This window comes from Marmota flaviventris, chromosome 14 (assembly GCF_047511675.1).
Source record: "Marmota flaviventris isolate mMarFla1 chromosome 14, mMarFla1.hap1, whole genome shotgun sequence".
Classification (NCBI taxonomy): Eukaryota; Metazoa; Chordata; class Mammalia; order Rodentia; family Sciuridae; genus Marmota; species Marmota flaviventris.
This window is the reverse complement of record NC_092511.1, coordinates 63,068,243-63,090,644: the sequence shown is the minus strand read 5'-3', so window position 1 is coordinate 63,090,644 and position 22,402 is coordinate 63,068,243. Positions and strand designations below refer to the sequence as shown.

Genomic DNA, 22,402 nt, shown 5'->3' with positions numbered 1-22,402 from the left:
ATTAAAAATATCAGGCTTTGGATACAGAGGTAAAGAATATTTATTGCTCATTGTTGTTAGTGGCAAAACCTGAAACAAAATAGAAATTTTAAGAATAAAAAATGAGTGTATGAATGATAGTTCATCATCTATACCATAACAATAATATTTAGCCATTATAAAGAATAAGTTCATCTATACTCATTGACTCAGAGCATTTGGACAAAGTTTTGAGTGAGAAAAACAAAATGTAGACAACAATGAAAGTCCCTTATTTGATTTTCAGGTACGGGTATTATGTGTGTTTGCATTCCTGTCTAGATAAAGACAGCCTGGATTTAAAGTACTTTGTCAACAGGATTTCCTTCAAGATGGGTGACTCTGTTTTGTGTGTCAAGGAGAGAGGTCAGTAGAAAGGGAAGCCAAGAAACCCAAGGATAAGAAAAAAATATATCCAATCTTGGAGGAAAATAGAATGCATGGGATCTTACCTATATATTTGTGCAAATTTATTCCTAAATGGGAAAGAAAGTCATTACTTTCAGAAGGGGCAGTGATAGAGAGTGTCCCTGCTTAGAGTGTGTTCACCTTCTGCTGCAGTATAGCTAAGGCATTTTGGGTTTCTATTAATTGTGAACCAACCCCCTCCTGAGTATGCTTTGTTTTTTCTCTGGAAAGAAATTAACTTTAGCAAGCCATATACCCCCTGGTATATGACTACAAGCCATGAAGAACAGAAAGTAGGAAGGAGAGCAACCCAGGGCACCCGTCATAGGTGCATCAGGTTGGAGAATGCCCAGCCTTGGAGGCCCAGCCCAGGACTATAGGTGTTATGCTAAGTTAACTGGACAGTCTTCATGGAACTTCAAGCAGATTGACTTAACTTGACTTATAAAAACTCTGTCTGGGATATTCTCCTCCCTCTTATCTCAGCCTCTTCCCATCCTAACTCATCCTTCAGGGTTCTTGATGGGTAGGATTTTCTACACTCTACCCAGATTCCCTTGGTTGTCTAGGTGAGGTGGACTTCTTCTCTTTCACTCAGTGCTTAATACCTTTCTAGTATAGCTAGTTGCCTCTTTTTCCTTCTCTAGACTTAAGTCTCCTGCACCCCCAGCTCCTCAGGATCCCTCATCCTCTCTTCAGAGCTCCTCCAGCTGGTGAAAGCAGGAATGAAAGATCCAAAATGAAGTGAGGAAGCCGTGCAAAAGAGGATTTATATTATACCGCTGCTCTCCATGGGGTGGGGTGGGGGGGCACTATCTAAGGCATCCCTTGAGTTTTCTCTGCAGGGCTTAGAAACTTTAAGGATGCCTGAGCAGAGAGAAGGGCGGTTCCTATATATGTGCAGAAAGCAAAACCAGAGTTGTTGAGAGCCACAGCCGAAGGGGCCCCAGCAAACTTCCAGCTGCCAGCAAACTTCCAGCTGCCGGCTGATGATTGGCTCACAGCGGCCCCAGCAACATCTAGCTGATTGGCTCCTGGGCCCCAGCAACATCTAGCTGATTGGCTTCTCTGCGGTGATGCTCATTGGACTGTTTCCCTGCCCTTTCAGACCACGGAGCTGCTCATTGGGGAACTTTTTTGGCTCTGCCCACGTGACCCAGCCAATCAGCCTCAAGAGCAGGAGGATTGGGGGAGGTGGAAAGAAGCTTGTGGGGGGAGAGACAGGCTTGTGGGGGGAGAGACAGGCTTGTGGAAAGCCGGTGGTGGCAGTTGAGGCTCTGAGGATTTTTCCTGAGAGGCTGTTTTGTTTGGGTGTGTGGTTCTAAAAATAAAGTTAGTTTCTTTTGACAAGTGGCTTCTGATTGTGCCCAGCCAGACTGCGGCACAGAGTGAACTAGCAGATTCCCTGCCCAGGGGAGGGATCCGATTTTATCCTGCCACAAATCAGTACAACACAATTTCCAGCCTTAAAGTATTTGGCGTGAGAGACTACGCGCTTGCCAAACTAGTGTGCACACACCACTGTCTCTCGGGAGGGTGAGCGTGTGAGCCAGCCCAGCCTATGCATGCTGATGCTACCCCGCCTGCGTCTAGCAGTTCCAAGTCCCCCGCAGTGAAAAAGGATGGCAGAGGGGTAGATGGCGCCCCAGGAAAGACTCCAAGGTCCCTTGCCCACCGCAGTTCACCCGGAACACACTCCTCAGTTCATCTCAGGAAGCCCATCTCAGCTTCTCCAAAATGATTCTCTCTGGGCTGCCTTTCCCCTACCTTCTCCCAGTGCCCAATCCCCAGCTGTACCTTTTGAAATTGCCTCTAACTGGGAGACTGGGGGCCTCAAAGTCCACCAGGGGCGGGGCGGGAATAGGAAGAGAAGGCAGGACAGACGTAGCCTACAGTTCCTATATAAACCTGAAAGAGGGGCAAGGGTAAGGAGCCCCCAAGTCATTCTGGTCCCAGCTGGTCCGCGGGCCAGGGAGGTGCGGAGAAGGAGGCTGCCAGTTCCCCGGAAGCGAATGAGAGTCCGCAGCGAGTGTTGGCAGAAAGCCCAGAACCGCGTTTGGGCAACAACAAGCTGGCTTAAGGGTGGCTTCTGCACTCACCAAGCTTCGCAAGGAGCCCAGTCTAGTCCCCAGTGCTTGCGGGGAGGCTCGTCCTGAGAGCTCAGATGGAAGGCTTAGCAGTAGCTTCTCCTAGAGTGAGGAGCCAAGTCATCAGGGTGGCTGGAGAAGGTGCACGAAGGCTTAGAACCTTTCCAGGTGCTTTCCAGGAGAATCAGCTTGCCAGGGAGAGGAGCTACTGGGGGGGGGGGGGGGGGGTTGGTGGGCGGGGGGGAGTAGATGGGGTGGGTACGAAAGTTTTCCAGACTCCTGAAACCGGTTGTTTTCAAGCAGTTCAAGCCTGTGGTGCCCTTAGGCTGGAGCGCTGGCACCTTGCCCTCCCACTTGCCCAACTACCACAGCCTTAATAAGTAGGCGCCTCTGCAGAGTTGCAGCAGGGCTCTAGGCTGCCTCCCCTGAACGTTGACTGTCCTTCACTTCAACTGTTTCCCAAATCTTTCCTTTCCCCCCAGCCTCCCTGGTGCAAATGTGGTTCCAGCTGTGGACCCATCTGGCTCAGTTACTCCCAGGCCACCTACCGCCCTCTGGTGGATTGCTGCGGCGACCGGCTTACAGACGCCCACAGCAGGTAGCAAGCAGCAAAAGGCAGGATTGCCGCGGCGGTGGAGTGAGACAGTTGCCAACAGCTGGCGCAGCGCTGCGCACAGGGACTGGCGAGTAAGCAGCCCAGGTACTGCCCCCTTCCCAGTGACGTGTCTGCAGCGTGTTATAAAAGCCTCGTGCGCAGCCTGCCGAGGTTCTGTTAACTCCCGAGCTGAGCAGAACCCAAGCCAAGAGACTCCTGCAAAGCTGCAGGCAGCGGCAGCGGCGGCTTCAGCTAAAGCGCAGAAGAAAAAAAAAAAAAAAAGAAAAAAAAATTCTTCAGCTGGACACGAGGACCCAGAATTCTGGCCATAGAATCAGAACTTTTACAGACAGCGCTGTGACAGGCCCTCTTTCCCTCCCCACAAGTCCTCACGCAACGTAGGGCTTTGCCTTTCCCGCTGCAGAAAGGGGAGATAGGAGTTGCAAATAGCAGCAGGTGCAAAAAAGGCGGGGTTCTCTTCTTTCCTAGAACGGTAACCGGTGGAATTGCTTTTCCCCTTTCAGTTTGACGCAGAAGAGACGCTGACTTCAGATTCGGAACTCAAATGCTTCCTGAAGCTTGAAAGTGGAGGAATTCAGAGCCACAAGGGGCAGGCAGAAGGTAAAGCTAGCATTTATTCTCTGAGCGCCAAGTCTCCTGCTTATAAGGAGAGTTCTGCCCAGAAAGAGACTTCCTCCCTCCTGCCTGACTTAAGCAGGGCCCTGAGCCTCAGGAGCCTGCTACAGGACCCCGCTGCAAAGAGAGCCCCGGTGTACAGAAGGGAGGTCTTTGCTGCCTAGCTGCACAATGGATAATGTCCTCCCTGTGGACTCAGACCTCTTCCCAAACATCTCCACCAACACCTCGGAACCCAACCAGTTTGTGCAGCCGGCTTGGCAGATTGTCCTTTGGGCAGCTGCCTACACGGTCATCGTGGTGACCTCCGTGGTGGGCAATGTGGTAGTGATGTGGATCATCTTGGCCCACAAGAGAATGAGGACAGTTACTAACTATTTCTTGGTGAACCTGGCCTTCGCGGAGGCCTCCATGGCTGCGTTCAATACAGTGGTGAATTTCACCTACGCTGTCCACAACGAGTGGTACTACGGCTTGTTTTACTGCAAGTTCCACAACTTCTTCCCCATCGCTGCTGTCTTCGCCAGTATCTATTCCATGACGGCTGTGGCTTTTGATAGGTGAGCTTGCCCTTTGCGGAAGTGAGAAAGTGTCCAGAGTGGACCACTGCATTGCTCTGGAGTTTGGGGGCTGGGTCATATATGGTCCAAGGGGAAGATGAGCCACCCATGCCCTGGGGCTTTTACTGGCTGTCAGTTGAGTCAATGGTGGATGGAGACCTTTATCTTATTTTTCTATTTCATCTTTCTCCCCCTACCTCACCTTTTTTTTATCACCCATTACCAGTCTCCCTTGCTTTCAACACACACTCCCATTTTCTTAATATAACTTTCCTTACTTCATTCATTCATCTCCCTGACACTTTCATTTCCACTCCTGTTTTGTTTTGTTTTGTTTTGTTTTCCATATATTCCTTCTCTCCTTAAAGCCTGAGGGGCATTCCCAGGGCTTGGTCAAGGAACTAGCCCCTGAAGGGAGCTTTGTAAATTCCTCCAGGCCTGCTCTTCTGTTAAGCAGCTTCATGTTGTGTTGTGTTTTAAGCACACCTCGGCAAATTTTCTCATTTTTCATTTTTTCCTGACGATTCAGGGACTTTCAGTTCCCATCTCAACTCTCCAGTTATTATTTGAATGTGAAGAGCATTTCATACAAACCATAAAACACTCCAGATTCTAATTCAGCTTCCTCTGTGCCCCGACGAGTTCTCATTCAAGAATGAGAACAGTACAGTTCCTAAGGATCAGGAAGCTTACCCAGACAATTCCTAAATTCCTCTTGCTATGGAAAGTCAATGTTTCTAGCCTGTCTGCATCCACAGAAAATATGCTTGGCCAAACAAGTGAGAGCCCTTCATTCCCTATAATTAACAAATTAGGGTTTCGGAAGCTGATGGAAAGTGAAAACATTGGCATTTTCAAAGACAGGCTGGTGTTCTAGAATGAATGGCTCTTGAGGGGGCATGATGGATAAGTAACTGTTAGGGCACAGCTTTATTGGTATTGACTTTTTTGTAGGTGTCCCAGGTCTCTAATGTGTGTGTGTGTGTGTGTGTGTGTGTGTGTGTGTATGGACACAGGTGTCAAATGCTTCCCTGGATGTGGAAGCATGTTTAAAACACCTGCACGGTGATTTTAAAATGGATTCTTTTGGTGTACCTGCTGAGATAAATGAATGTAAAAAATCCAGAGAAGGAGCTACAAGAAAACTTTTTTAAAACTCAAAACTATTAACCCCTTTTACATAAAGATTGTTTATGATTTGCAGTTGATTTAAAGTCTCTTTCATTTTTTAATCAGAAAAATCTGTATTTTTATCCTGTAAGGTGGTATCCAAATGTTAACTTGTGAATTCCATATACACTTCCCTTTGTGCAACTCTTATTGTGCTTGATATGTTGTGCGTTAAGCAAGTTGTAGTGAATCCATTTATATTTTAAAGGTAGAAGGTAAATCAGTTTTTTTTTAAAAGTGGTAGTGGTACTCTTTTATGCTATTCTGGTTTTCAGATATTCAGTTTGCTGGAAGTGGGATACACCTGTAAGTCCTTCTGTATTGACTAGCTCCTTTACAGTAGCTTTTAAAAACTTAAAAAAAAAAATTCAGTGCATGATACAGAACCATTTATCAGTGCAATGAAACATGATGTCATTTTGCCTTACATACACTTTCTTGATTCCTAAATTAGAGGGTAAGGTAGTGTTTTGTTTGTTGTTGTTGTTTTCTGTGCTAGGGCCTTGCCTAAGCCCTGCAGACCTGTCAGTCAATGTGAGCTAGGGCATTCCGCAGCTGATGGAGCACAGCAGACAGCTCTCTCCCTTTGGCTAACACAGGAACATACTTCACAGCTCTACTCTTTCCTCTGGAATTTAGAAGATTAGGGGTAGAAATGAGGACCAGGACCCTCACAGTGAATTGGACAAGGAGACATATTTTCACTATTGTTTTTCTCTAGGTAAACCACAGCAGGACCTTGACCCTTTGTGACACCTGCTCTATGTGATCAAAGGGTCTCAGATGCCAGAGTTATGGGAAATGACAGCAACAAGAAATGTCCTGTGTTTCTAATGTGCAGCCATGACTCAGGGTTAGAGTTCAAATTGGAGTTAGGTTTGGGGGTTCAGCTCTCTGTCTTCATGTACCTCAAGTGTTCCTTCTAGTTTTCCTTGCTCAGCTTCATGAGCACACAGTGAATTCATCCCCTTAGGCCCCCTGGTAAATGTGTCTCTTGCATGCATGGGCATCCATTCTCCCCCGGGAAAGTTGTAGAATTGGAAAGGGGCCTTAAGCTCTCTATGAATTCTCTCTCCTTTTTCCAACATGGAAATGCAGACTTGCAGGAAATGTTAAATTACCTTTTTGTGTGTTCTTTGAATTTTCAATGGACAACCTTGGAATCAAATCTTTAAAAATAACAGCATGGTTTTTCTGATGGTAAAATTAAACCTTTTTCATTGCAAAACACTCAGGAATTATGGAGAGCATAGACACAGAAATTCAAATCAGCCATTACCACACCATCCAAAAATAACACCTGTTAACATTTGATTTTTTTCTCTTTTATAAATATTACACTACATAATTGAGGTCAGAGTCTATATAATTTTGTAGCTTACGTTTTCCCATAGATACTGGTGGAAAACATTGGTAACTTTGCCCATGTTATTACAATCTTTAGAAACATAATAATAACTTAGTATTGCTTCATTATATGAATGCACTATTATTGATTTTGCCATTCCCCTACTGTATTTAGGTGATTTCTGGTTTTTTTCTATTATGACTAATGCTGTAATGGATACATCTATATGAAAACTTTGCTTTGCTTTTTTATCCCAGTAATGGGGATTGAAACCAGGAGTGTTCTACCACTGAGCTAAATCCCCAGTTCTTTCTAGTTTATATTTTGAGACAGGGTTTCTCTAAACCTGGTCATAAACTTGTGATCCTCCTGTATCACCCTCCTGATTAATTTGCTGTCTTGACAATTTCCTTAGGATAGAGTCCCAGAGGTGGAATTACTGGATCAAATGAAATATTTTTTTTTAAAGAAAACTATCCTATTTTTACAGGATTGTAAACTCTGGGCAGAGCAAAGAACACATCTGTTCTGTCTTGTACATTTGAATCTCTCTGGCACAAAGCAGAATGCTTGACACCTAACAGTCACTTGAATGTTTATTGAATATATTAATGAATGAATAAATTACACATTTCTAGAACATTTGGGAAACAAGTTATATTGTAACCAAAATATAGAAATCACTTTAAAATCCCACTGGTGATAGTTAACCAGTTAAAATTCTGGATTACTGGCTTATAATTACTTTTTATCTGTGTTGTTTCTGGCATTGACAGTCATTCATATTTTTAAGAGTAAATTTTAGATCATAATGAAAACAATTTCAATAGCTGATGAGGGGGCTTTTTATGGCCAGGGGGCTTTTGTGGTTGTTATTGTTTTTCCTTGATATTAAAGCATAGGAGTTTTCCATGTCATAAAAAATGTTTTTAAAATGGGATATTTAATGGATGCATTATATTACATGACTAAAATCATTTATTTAACTATCCATGTAGATTTTTTACTTTTTCATTATTACAAGTAACTGAAATGAATATTCTGAACATAAGCCTTTGAGAGAATCTCTGTTTCTTTCCTTGGAATAAACTCCTTGAAGTAGAATTGTTCGGAACAACTGTTCTATCAGAATTTGCCGTGTTTCCTTCTAGAACCCAGATGTGACAAAATTCAGTTGCAGATTGCAGTACTAACTTAAATGTTCCTTGAAGTCTTTCCTGAATGGACAGAGACTGGGGGAAGGATAAGGGGAGATCTGGTTAAGAAGGTATAATTATTTTTTGAAGTCATTGATTACCTAGAATAAAATAAGTCTTTCAGAGATAAATGTAGTTGAATAAGCAAACACCAGGAAGTTTTTCATTTGAAATGTTGCAATTCCTCACACTTAGAATTTGAAAATTCTTTTCTACTATGAAAACTAAAAGGTATGTATGGTGCTTCATGAAATTTGAAGATGGGGGATATTGAGAGGTCATGCCCTTATTTTATATGGGCTGGTGATGGTGTCCTGTTCTATAGGAGGAGCAGACTCTGAGGAGAGACCAGGAGAACCTATTCCTAACCCTGTAGGAGCAGATGAAAAGGCAACAGACCGGGAACCTAACTAGGAATCACACATGCAGTAACAGGGGACGCCAAACAGCAGTGGTCTAGTATCACAGCTCCTAATACATGGCAGGGGCAGGTATGATCTCAGAGAGATGAAGCACCACAGTTGTTCACTACTCAAACTGGTTCTAGATATGTTGTATTTGAGTGAAAGGAAAAATCCCAATGGGAATTGTCTCTGGATAATATGAGATATGATCAGGACCAGAAGTATAGTTACCCAGGTAGGGATGACTATTGAAAATAAAAGAGCTAATGAGCTCTCTGAAAGAGTAAAAGAGGAACCTAGCGCGCGCATGCACACACACACACACAACACACACGACAGAAACTCTGCCCACTGATCTCTGGTGTCCATCTTATGCCCATCTTCCCTGGTCTCTACTAGACCTGCAGTCTGTCCTCAAATCTTACCTTAATGGTTGGATGTGGAAGCCACCGTCTATCTAAGGGCAAGCAGTCCTTCAGGCTTTCCCACTTCTCCCAGAAGCAGGACTTAGATTCCAGGATCCTTTGCAATAATTTAAATGGACCTGGAAACCCAGGGCCAAGAATCTCTGGGATGCTGAGAATAGCCATTAATTAGAAGCTCAACAATCACAACTGGTCCTATTTTTTCAAATCAGGAACTGCAAATATTATTGTTGATGTGAATCCAACTATTGTTGTTGGGGCTCAAACTTGAGTCTGTTACATCTCCAGTGGATATTTAGGCTTCCAGACCTCTCCTTGAGACGCTCAGTGCTCTATTGCAGCTGCCTCTCCACACTTGTGCATCCTCTCCCGACTCATGAGAGTCTCCACTGTCCTGAACAATCAATACTGTTTTGTTGTGTTTGGGGATTTTTTTTTCTTCTTTTTCTTCTTCTTGTTGCTGGTATGTGTTTTGTTTTTGCTTTTAATCTGGCAGAAATATAGGTTATACTGGGGAAGAATAAATAAAAGTATATACATTTGTTACTATTATTGTCGCTGAATTAGAAAATGGTAGAATGAAGATCATGAGGGAGAAACACTCAAACTTAGGAAAGATGTTGAATCCATTGAGGGATGACGCCCCAAGATTAGGTGATTTTCCAGACTCAGGGCTTTGTGTCTTCCCTCAAAGGGCTCCTGCTACATATTAAATCAAATAAGAGTGATTTAGAGGTAACCACTAGAAAATACACCAAGTGATGTGTCTAATATCAGTTGCACAAATAATTCTACAGGAGAGGAGAGAGTTCATGGTCATCAATGGTGAAAGATCAAGGATGACTGCAAAAAGTGGCAATTGAGTTGAGCCTTGATGTATAGATATGAATTTTAGAGAGGATGATTTTTTTTTGTACCAGGGATTGAACCCTAGTGCACTTAATCACTGAGCCACATCCCCTGCCCTTTTTATTTTTTATTTTGAATCAGGGTCTTGCTAAGTTGTTCAGAGCCTTGCTAAGTTGCTGAAGCTGATTTTGAACCTACAATCCTCCTGCCTCAGCCTCCTGAGTCACCGGGATTACAAGTGTGTACCACCATGCCCCACAAGGGAATGATTTTTTGAAAAAGTGAAATTCCAAGTACAAGACAGTGTATGACAAAAGCATGGAGGTCAAATGTTGCAAGGTGTTTGGGGGAGAATGACAGACTGATTCATCTGAATTAACTCACATGTGAGTCAGGGGATGAATGGAGGACTTGGTGGGAAGAAAGTGATTACAGTTATTGGATTTGATGAGAAAATATAATGATTCATTGGAAATGCCCAAAAAGCAACGTGAGAGGTGGGGTTAGAGAATAAGAAGTCATGAATCAAAATGTAGATTTAGGAGTTTTCCAGATGAGCTATGTCTTCTGTCTATATACATGCCTCCATAGAACAGTCTCAAGATTCACAGGAGCATCCTACCAGAAACTAGGATGGAAAAAAGAAGAAGAAGAGAGGGAGTAGAGAAATTAGAATGAGTGGAGTGACAAAGGTTAAGAGACTCAACTTGTGACTGACTCTGTTCATTTGTGTCATTGAACCCAACGACAGTGAGGACGTTTGATTTGTCAATTAGAGAACATTGGTGACCTGTAAGAGACAGTGTCTGCAGGGTATGGTCAAGGGAATAAACTTGGATGGCAGCAAGGAGAATGGCCTCTTTCTCATTCATCAAATCATCATTGACCACCTACTATGTGCCAGATGCTGAGGCAGGAAGACACTGTATTTCCCCTGGGGGATTGACAAAGACACAAACATCAAATAACCCAGTAGAATCAATGCCATGCTGAGGGAGCTTGGAAACAGAGTAAAGAATATCCTTGAGAAGACAGGAGAGACTTACTGGTAAAAGTAGGAGAAGGAGGGGTGGGGAGGGGAAGACGAAGTAGAGCAAGAGGAAAGAGAAGGAGTTGGAAAAGAAGAGGAGGAGGGGGAGAAGGCGCAGCAAGGTACAGAGAAAAGAGTGTGGAGTGTTATTTTTTAATTAACTTAAGAACACTGGATTGGGAATGCTCATAATGATTTATTAATATGTCACTTGAAAAGTAGAATGGAGATTTCATATTAATAAAATTGATAATGATATCTTCTATTTGTATGCTTTCCAACCCATTGTCTCATCTAATCCTCATGATGCCAAGGGGGATTCTTTTTCTCTCTTGGAAAGACTATTAGAAACAATTTCTTTTATCATTGTCCTCCAACTCTCCACCCCTCACAGCTTGAAGACACAGGCAATTTGCTTTTATGTGCCTTATATACCTCCCTACATAATCCTGTTCACGGGGGCTTTTGAATCATATTGTATCTAATGAAAGCTGTCGCTGAAAGCATAAAAGTGATGGAAGGATCTAACTATACCAGATAGGACATAAGAGACCTTTTTGACAATTTTTTACCCAGATATAAATTCAACCCCACAACCTTCCAGATAGAGTCATGGTAAAGAGTTTCAAATTCTGCTTGAATATTTCACTCAATTTGCCCCACACATTAATTCAATCAATTGTATAGCATTATAAATTTCTTCCTTTTGTTGAGCTGAAATCTGCCTCTCTGGTTTTGGCCTGTTTCTACATCTACTCTCTCTTCCATGTGACAGCCACTCCAAAACATCCATCCCAAATCTTCCCCATCCCTGGTTAGCAGTCCTGGGTTCCTTCATCTTTCTATCCTCACTGGTCTGTATAAGTTATCCCCACTTGTTAATGGTCCTCTGAAGAACAAGTGACTAGAATGTAGCCTTACCTTATCACCATGACCCTGCCCAGCACCACCTGCTGCAGGACGAGAATCCTCCTTGGTAGCCTTGTTGTCCTCTGAGGCTTGGCTCAGGAGCCACCTCCATTAAGAAGCTTATCTTGACCTACAAGTCTAAACAAGGTTCCTTTTTATCTATTCCCTTAGCCTTTATCCAAAGGTGTTGTAAGGGTCTATAATGTGCTAGTCTAGCACACCTCTCTGCCCACTAGACTAAGCTGCATGAAAACCAAGGTGCTTTATCTGGTTTCCTGTTCACAGCATTTACACAAGTGCCTGGCACAAAGTGAGAACTTTTTAAATGTGTAAACTGACTGGACAAACTGACTATGCCTCCCTCTTGCACACAACAAAATCTGAACACTAGACCCAACACATGGAACAGATCCTAAACCCATCCATAAAGTTTTGTGTTCAAGCAAAAGAAAAATATGGGCAAATATTGGTTACTATAGAGTTGTACAACAACATAGGACACTTTTGATTAAGAGGAGGTGTTGGAGGAGGTGTTGATCATTTTTACCATTCTGCTAATTTCTCCACACATACTAGGGATGACTAGACAATTTATGGAACTTTCCCTGGTCCTAACCCCCCTGGCTTTTTCTCCAATTCTTCCCACTAAAAACAAGATGTACACTCTCTTCTTTACTTGGCCTTGAGGTAAGACAAATAGAAAACTACACTCCAACCAGCCTTTCAAGTCCTCTGTCCACAGTAGTTGTCTGAATGCCTTCTCCATTGACCCAGGAAAATTCCAGCATACAGTGGCCCAAGAAAGTCACAGAGTAGGGGACAGATTAGGCACTGGCTTATACTGCCCCAAATTCAAACCCCCTAGAGCAGCTGCGTCCCACCTCAGTGCAAGGGGAAACAGGAGGCACTGTGGAAAAGGAACCCCAGGGATGAAGAGGTACTTCCGTCATGTCCCTGAGGCCTGAGCCTCAGCATGGGTTCCAGCACTAGTTCTACCATGTGCTAGCAGGGCAAACATAGGCAAGGTACTTGATCTTTCTGGACTTCAATTCCCTCATCTGATAAAATGAATACAATAAAATTTACCTTGTAGAATATTGTTTCAAGGAAAGAGAGAAAAGTATTTCAAAACCTCCAGTTTATTGACTGACCCCCAATAAGAAATGAGTTAATAGGAATGAGCATTATGTTCACTAATAAACCCTGACACACCACTGTATTGATTAGACAATCTCATTCCTGTCTTAGAGTCCTCCTGGACTCCTTCTACATCAAGTATAATAGCAATAGGGTGCCATTATAGATCCTTTATAGATTCTTACTATAGGGTGAAGCATTTATAGATCCTTACCCACTAAATTGTAGTTTAAAATACTCCTGATTGACCCAGCAAATCCCTTGCTAAATGCTTTTCAGCATTCTTGCCATCTTTTTGTGGGGATGCACACTCACCCCATCATTTAGATACTGTAGGTCCTGCTCCAGCCCAGCTAGCGCACAGCAGAACCAGTGCAGGGACCCATCACCTGTGCTTCTTGCCTAGAGGCCTTTCTACTGTCGAAAGCTAGAGTTAAGATTATTAAAAGGCACTACCCTAGGAAGGACAGGAAAGGCACTCCTAGGGGAGTCCCAAATTTTAGACATAGTGATAAGACTGAATTAGAAAGTAGATTAAAGAAAGAAGGATTAAAAAAAAGTGGTGGGATTAGGTCCAGGGCTGCTTGGAAAATTCTTCTTTTATTATCCCCCAAAACCCATTTTCACTTCCCCAATCTTTTATTTCCCAAAGTCACCACCTCACATGGAGAGCATGATTTGCATGTTGAATGTCAGGGAAAACTTGTTCGTTGCCAAAAGTTCTTATAGCTGCATGATTTTTAATTGATATTCAACTTATTCCAGTTGTAGTGTGTACTTAGCCTTTAAACACATCTTATAAATCAGGAACCATTCTTCTAAATCTAGTTTGTGTGTGTTGAAGTGTTAAACATGCACTGCCTCTTGAGCTTTGACTAAAGTTCAATTAACATGTAAACATGAGCTGCAGTCCTTTCCCCTAATATTTAATTCCATTTCCAGACTAATTAACATATTTTAAATTCGTCCCAAATTTTCCTAAACTTAACAAGTCAAATAATTTTAAAAATGTAAATAGCATGTATGAACTTGATGAATTAAATTCCTTTAAGCATCTCAAACTGTAATCACAAATTTAATACATATGGTTTTCTTAAAAACTTAAAATCCCTAATAAGATGACTTACAAATCAGATAAACAAGATCCCTCTCAGGATTTATATAGCTCTTGTCAGTCTAGTCAATCGAAACCTTTAGATCTAGCATATCAAATTCTCTTAAAGCATTTAAACTTCCAAAGAATTAAATTTATAAGTTCAGTGAAAGAGGTTCTCATGAGCGTCTAAATATTGACTAGAAATTAAATCCTCCTAATTGTTGCAATAAAATCACAAATCTGATAAGTCCAATTCTCTAATTATCAGACTCTCATTTTTAGCATAGTAAAAGCAAATCACAAGATAACACACCAATCACAAGACTCACTATTATATACACATTGCTTTCATAGAAGTACCATTTCCCCATTGTTTATTTAATTTTTAAAAATTACCTTTTCAGCATTACAAAGTTATGCAAGCAGAGGTGGCAGGAATGCCTTCTCTGTAAAGGGCCACTGAGGTCCTGGAGTGAGGGGCCAAGTCACAAGTCTGAATCTGGAGTGCCTCAGGGGGTCTGCCCAGAGCTACAGCCCAGCACTGAGCCCTTACTCTCAGAGGAGCCCTGCCTGCCCAGTGCCCACAGGGTCCACCCACACTTTGCCTCTGGAATCAAGTTTTGAGTCCCTGCTGTGTGTGTGTCCTGAATCTCCTTGGCTTCCTTCAAGTTTCACCTTTTCCCAATGATTGTCTTAACATTTGATTATCTGATTTACAAAGATGGAATCATACAAAGCGCTCCCCTACCCCTAGTTTGCATTCACCTTTTCCCATCTGATTAGAGTTCACTACATCCTGTACCCTCTCATAGCTTACCTTATCAACCTCATTTCAGAATTGTTCCTTGACATGTGTTTTAGTCCATTTTCTGTTGCAAAAAAAAAAAAATATATATATATATATGGACTGCAAATTATTAAAAATAAAAGAAATTTATTTTGACTCACAAATATGGAGGTGCAAGTGGAGGAATTGCATCTGGTGTAGGACTTCTTGCTGGCAGAGCCCATCAAGAGACAGGGAATATGAGTATCTGGGAGTTTCTTCTGGTGTTGCTTGCTCTACCAGGATTCAGTCATGGAAGCTCTACCCTCATGACCTTATCTAATCCTGATCACCTCCCAAAGGCCTCACCTGAAAACACTACAGTAAGATGAAGCTTCCACCCCCTTCATCCTCACAATGGAGACTAATGTTCAACACATAAAGTGTTGGGAGTGCCCTCAAACTGTATCCAGACCATTGCATGTGGAAAAAGTGATCCCCGACCCCCATCCCCACCCCAGTTTCTTTTCTGAGACTTTTGGGTCATGAAAAGTACATGCTAGAATTTTTCTGGGTGTATACTATGTCTCCATACAAATCATCAAAAATGGAGCAGTTGACAAACTGGGCTCTCATCATGGTTCAGGCCTATGTTCTAGAGACATAGAGTGCTTACCATATAGATCTATACAGCAGCTCCCTTTGGTCATGGCACAAAGTCTGTAGTGGCAGGGTCTTGCTTCCTGGAGCCTGGAAAGAACCCAGCACCCTTGAATCCTCCAACTGGATCACAGGATGCTCTTTGTTGGGATGGATTGGGTTTCCCTTCTGAGCCAGAGTCTTATGTTTTTTTCACGGCTGTGGAAGGTGCTGGGTTCTTTCCCCCTCCCTTCATTCCCACTGTCATCAATTTTGGGTAACAAAAAAAATAATCTAAAATTATGCTGCTCTTGCACCTCAGCCCAGTACCCGAAGTCATAAATGGACTGATGAGCGGTCACCTTAGCCATTCCGTAGCTGCCTGAGTGCACGCAGGGAGGCTGCGGAACAGCAGGCCAGCCACCCCCTGCTCTCTCTGTCATAGAATATAATGAGACACTAATTTTTTAGAGCCTCATGTGCACATTCCATAGTATGTGAGGAGATTAGGAGCACAAGCTTAAATACCCACCTTGTACGACTTATTAATTTTATTTTACTGTGGAGGAACGTCCTCTTGAATAATTAATGTTTTCATAAGAGGATTTGTCTGACTCTGAAATTGTTTAAACAAAAGAGAACTCTATGAACAGCTGAAATACTCTCCTAAATAGTCCCAGGGAGTCAGAGGAGGACTTAAAAATGTCCTAGAATTCATGATGGGAACTGAAATAGAAGCAACCCTGAGTGGGAAACACAGTCAGCTTGACAGCTGGCCAGAGAGGAGTCAGAAGGTGACACAGAAGACCATGTGACCAAATCCTCACTGGAACTATCCTTTAAATCTGTTCCTAAAGGTTTTTCTCTTCCCAGTTGGAAGAAAAGGGTCTGAAAGTGAGTGTGTCCAAGATTCGGCTAGAACATCGGTGAGTCATCACAGGTATTCAGTGGCCCAGTGAAGGATCTGACATCCTACAAATGTCAGAAGGAATAGAAGAAGGTAGAGAGATACTGTCCTCTTCTTTCTGGAGATTTCCCTCCAGTAATGCTTTAAGTGGCTCAAATCTACTTTGACGCACATGCTAGTCCTGCGCCATAAATGCATGATCCCAAACTACTGCTCCGCTAACCTCACAGCACAATCCAATTTAGCAAATTGAATCGAACCAAGAGAAGCATAGCTGATTAAAATCACACTAAGGTGGGGGTAAAAGTAGTCCCTATGACTTCTTTGTACCTCCAAGGACTCATTTGGACTTTAAAATGGGAATGTGTTCATTCTAGTTACCTCCTCTTTGAGCAGGAAAGATTGTAGAGAATCGAGACAAACTTAGCACTAGGGACTGGGCCAGTACGAGATGTAAGGAGCCCTGAATTTTAGGTAATACGCACGTTTCTGAAGTCCTGCTTTCACCCAACAGCTCCATGTGTCTATCAAGGAGAAATGGAGAATCCTGGGGTGGGGGTGGGGGTTGTTGTGAGCCCAGATTGCTGCTAAACTACGTTCTTGTCTCTGCCCCAAGGTGCCAGTGAACTCTGCAGTTGTGTTTGGGTAATGAAACTAGGTTGAATTTGCTTCTGTTCTTGCTCATACTTCTTTGCAAGTCACTAGTTGTCTTGGTAAGCATATAATGTTTTTATAACTTGGAGCAATGTTACCATCACACAGAGACTTTGAATCACAGTTCCAGTTAGTCCTAAGGGTCAAGGAGGTGGGGGTTAAGAGAAGCAGTGTGGTCCTGTTGAGAAGGTCAAAGCTGATTCTTCACTTCGCCTGCATCTTTGTCAATGGGTTTGTGCTATTCATCAATCCTGGGATAAGGGCCAGTTTTCCAAGACCTGGGCTTCCTGCCAGGGTCTTTCTGGACCCATGCTTCATCTGGAAACTTTCATCCTTATTTTTTTTTTTCTTGTCTGTGTCTTTTCTTTTCTCCCTTTCTCTCTACACCTGGATAAAAAGTTCCTTGCTCCATTTCCTGAGTATTTTGAAAATAGCACAGATTCAATCAATGTAAATGGCTGGAAAATAGAGATGGAACAGAAAAAAAAATCTGTTCTGTACAAAATATTTACAGAGCAAAATTAAAAAATCAAATTACTAGTGTTCACATTAAGCAAATGAGTTCAGAAGGATCCTGAAAGGATTCTTGGAAGCTGTTCAGTATTTAGTGATGAACTTAAGTTACTTTTTCTAAGAAAAAAAATAGCTTACTCTTGAACTTTATCTGTACAACTCCAAATTCCCTTCTGATCATATTTAATGTACTTATCTTTAAAATGTAAAATATCATATATTTACTAAAGTGAATCAGGAACTTCCTAAAAAAATTAGTATGAATAAAACCAAAAACAAAATCAACACTCGACTGCCTGAATGACACTTTCATCAATTCTTAGGATTTTTTTTATTCCAGGACATTTTTTTTCTATGCATAAGATCTTTTTCATAATTATAGTCCTTCTCTTATTCTACTTTCCATTATTGTGAAAAAATACTTGAGACAATAAACTTAATAAAGAAGAATTTATTTTGATTCGTGATTTCAGAGGTTTCAGTCCGTGGTCACTTGGGCCTATGGTGACATAGTATGTCATAGAGGAGTACAATGTGGAATAGTTCTGTTCACTTTCTAGCAGTTGGGTAAGAGACAAGGGCAGGGGGAAGAGTGGGCTGGGGCCCAATATCCCCTTTAAGGGCACTAGGTTCTATCTCTAAAAGGTTCCACCCCCTCTCAATAGTGCCACAGGCTGGTGACAAAACCTCTAATGAATGGGTCTATGGGGGACATTCAAGATCCAAACAGTCATTTAGCATATAGAATTTTATTTTAACATAATAAAGTGAGAAGTATTGCTATGATAAATTTTCTTCTATATAAGCATGCTGAATGGTTATGAAGTATCATAACGCAAATAGTCCCTTATCCTTAGATTTAATAGTTGTTTCTAGTTTTTGCTACAGTATGCTATTTGTAATTAATGTTTTACATATGCATGTTGTACACATGCACAACTATTAGGATACATTCTTAGAAGAAAAGCTGTCTGTTATGGGCATTAAATATTTTCAGGATTTTGCTTCATTCTGTTAAATCAGTCTTCAGAAAACTTAAGCAACATAGCAGCATAAATCAGAATATATAGACCCAACATAAAGGAGAATTGCTTTTATCCATATTCCTAACAATTTTGGGAAAAAATTTCCAATTTAAAATGTTATTGATGTTTGCATTTCTTATTAGTGAGCATATTTTTGTCCATTTATTATTCCTGTATATTACATTTTTTGTGAATTAGCATATTTTAACATTTTAATCTTAGTTTTTAAGTTACATCTGGATTGCAGAAATGCTTTATTAAGGACATTGGATTTCATCTGGCATATAATGCAAACATATTTAATGCTGTTTGTTAAAACTTTAAATTTCCTCTTCAGTGATTATCTTATTTTATTTAACTGCATCCATCCACATTTTTCTAATATCCTTTCTCTTGTTGGCATTTTTCTTAGAAGGCCCTCCTCAACCCATAAGTAAATATGCACAAGTAATTTTATTTTTTTATGGTTTAGAAGTTCTCAAAATTTTCATTGATTAATAAGTTAACTTAGAATACATCTTTTAAAAAATGCTGCTTATATTTATCTAGTTGTCCAAATACCATTTATTGAATGATCACTTCCTTACTGATTTATATTTTGTCCTCCACTTAATTTTATTAACAATTAGGCTGTCTCTTTTTTATTGTGTGATCTCTATTTTTTCCTAACATATATAATTGCATATATTAGTGGAGTTCTGTGTGACATTTCCATGCATGTATTCAGTGTATATTTATCAAATCCAACCATCTTGCTTCCACCCTGCCCCCATTTCCCTCCCTCTACCCCAGCAGCCTTCAAAATTCCTAGTTATGCCCATTTTACTTTCAGGTCAACTTTTTCACTTTTTAGTTTCCACATATGAGAAAGAACGTGTGATATAGTGATTTCTTTAATAGTATCAACATTATATTTATCCTTCCCAATAAACTCTGGATTCATTATTTGAAATACCTATGTTGAAAATGAAATGTGTTAGTGCATTACATTTAGAAATTACCTTTGGGGAGAAACTGTTAGTGTATCAAGGTTTTCCAATGAACATGGTGCAGCTTCTATATACTTAAGACCTTAATGTGTTTTCTTAATGTAACTTTTTCTATTTTTAATTACACAGAATGTGAACACTTCTTTAAAAGCTTTATATATTATATTATTGTTTATGTCATATGTAAATTATAAATATTATATATACAAATTTAACAGCTTTGGTTGCTAATAAAAATGCAATCATTTCTGCATGCTTTTTAATGGAGTATTATTGGTGCATTAGGAAGCTACTGGTATAATTTTAATAGTTACTTTGAAACCAGCTATTTTAATGAGTCCTATACTTTAGCTGAGGTTCTAATATTTTTCCCAGACTTTCCTATCTATAATGTCTATAAGTCATTATAGTGTTTTATCTTATATCTAGTGTCTATGTACTTTATTTCTTTTTTACTAGGTCTTTCAGAGCAATGTTAATCAAAATTGGTAATTATATACATTTTTTTAATCCATAACTCCAACCAGAATGTTTCTCTTAAAATCACTGCCACCTGTTGGCTTAAGGCAGACTTTTTAAAATTACAACATTCAATTCCTAGTTTACAAAGAGATTTGATCAGATCTAGATAATTTACTTACCAAGTGTCTTTTGGTATCTATCAATACATTTTTGTTGTTGTTGCCTAATTTCCTGGGCTTCAACTGTTTTAGAAGTTCTAGAACAGATACTATTTTATCTTATGCTTTGTTCTTTTAGCACACTATTAGCATTACTTGCAAATATTTTATTTACATTTTTGTATCTTTGCTGTAAAGTACAACTAATATAAGCTTTTTAATGCTATATTTTCAAATATAGGTTTCAGGGCTATAAATAAGTGAAATAGGAATTCTCTAAGGTTTGTTCTATTGAGTGATATAAGCAAACTTCATTAAGAACTTTTCCTTTGCTGGGCATGGAAACATAGGCCTATAATCCCAGCACCCGGGAGGCTGAGGCAGGAGGATCACAAGTTTAATGCCAGCCTCAGCAATTTAGCATGGCCCTAAGCAACTTAGCAAGACCCTGTCTCAAAATATAAAAAATAAAATGATTGGGTCTATGGCTCAGTGGTTAAGCACCTCTGAGTTCAATCCCTGGTACAAAACAAAACAAGCAAACAAAAAACCTTTCCTTCTAATCAATTTACTAAACAATATCACTTCCTTATTTTTCTGTTTGTCCATCACATTATAGTACAGGGATTTTCCAAAATCTTTCAGGTGAAGCAAAGGGAAAATGAAAACAAAACAACACAAGAAATCATTGATAGAGAAAACCAGTAGGCGTAGTGTCTTGAATTTGTATCCAGATGATACAAATACAAGGAAGCCACACTCTCATGATCCAGCATGATCACTGCAGAAGCCAGCCCCAGGCCAGAGGAGGGAAAGAGTCCAGTAGCAGTTCTCAGTGAACAGTCCTTCCTCAGAACTCCATGCTCCATCTTTTTTCTACAACAATACACAGTGTCCCAAGACATCCACATCCTTGTGAACAGACATAGATTTTGACAAAGCCCAGGAATATGTAACAGATAGCAAAGTATTGCCTTTCCTAAGAGCTCTATGAGAGTCTATGATTAATATAACTGCTTATTTAAAATCTCAATAATTAACATTTATTGGGAAAAATAAACACTGCAAGTTTTTAAAATTAAACTTTACTTTTAACACATTGAGTTTTATTTTTCCTTTACTATAAACAATATGAATAGAGCAATCAAGTAGAGGAAATATAAATAAACCTTACTTGGTGGCTTTAAAAAATCATCATTTCATATAGGTTATTGATTTCTAACATGTTATTAATACAGATCAAATTTGGCATGTTTTATTTTCTTTATCACTTTGCTTTTGAACTAGTAATTATGTTCTACCAATACCTAACACCCTCCTGCTGTGTAAGTGAATATCTAAATATTTTAGAAAGCCTACCCCCTGCATTCCCTGGCTCCAAGGATTCAACAGTCAGTAAAGAGCAAGCATGATTTCTTCCTTCAAGGAGCTTACGGTCAAGTGGGAGAAATAGATATTAATAATACATTCATCCAATGATTATTCAAATAAGTGTATAATTGCAAACTGTCTTAAGAACTGGCAAAGAATATTAATGTTATGATATGCACATTATTTGAATGGTTATGGAGACAAGGTCTAAAGAAAGAGTAGGAATTAGGGGTGGAGTTATAAGGTATGGGCATTATGGCAGATACTGTATTTTGGCTATGCAAGTCATTTCCAGTCCCCTTCTTCTGTGCCATCTCCTACTAATGATGCTGTCCATATCCCAGCTTTCCTAGCAGGGAACACAGGCCATATGACAGAATTTTGAGGAGTGTGTTCCAGAAGGAAGTTTCTAGGTAAAGCTTCTCATGCCGAATAAAGAGGATACTCTAAGGATAAATGTGGTTTTGTTGTTATTTTATGTTTTGTTTTGTTTTTAACCTTTTGTTTTTTACACTTATTTTTTTGAAACACAGGTGATAGGCTTAGAAGGCAGCAGCACATTTGTCTATGAGAATAGCTCCTAACCACTGAGGATTGTCTATCAGAGGGTTAGAAAGAGCCGAAATTCCCTTGAGCACACCATTGATCCACGTACCAGCACTACACTGCCTAGCTCTGGGCTTCTTGTTATGACAAGCAGTGCAACTTCTGTTTCTTTAAGTCCTTTTAGTTGACAGACTGTTATGTGCAACCAAATATATTCCTAACTAAAAGGAGAGAACTCATGTGGGGAAGAAAGAGTCCTAGACAAGTTAACTGCATTTATGAAAACCCTGGGCAGGAGGAATCCTGATGCACTGGAGAAACAAACACTTTCAATTCATACTTTCCACCTCTTATGTTAAAAACATTTCCATGAAAATGGAAGAAACATAAAATCATAACGCATGAATACTATGGTTATTTATTACCATTGCAACTATTTCAGTAATGGAAACTCTCTGTAGGCTGGAGGGAGACAGGATAGGCTGAGAGTTATTGGAACTGTCA

General features: G+C 40.6%; 1 protein-coding gene across 1 annotated transcript in view; it reads left to right on the top strand.

Annotated features, from left to right (window-relative positions):
- The first annotated feature begins 3,915 nt into the window (after nucleotides 1-3,915).
- Nucleotides 3,916-22,402, top strand: part of Tacr1 (tachykinin receptor 1) — a 158,560-nt gene continuing 140,073 nt past the window's right edge. Inside the window, exon 1 of the mRNA XM_027943823.2 lies at nucleotides 3,916-4,304. Within this exon, the coding sequence (XP_027799624.1) occupies nucleotides 3,916-4,304 (389 nt within the window). The remainder of the gene's footprint in view (nucleotides 4,305-22,402) is intronic.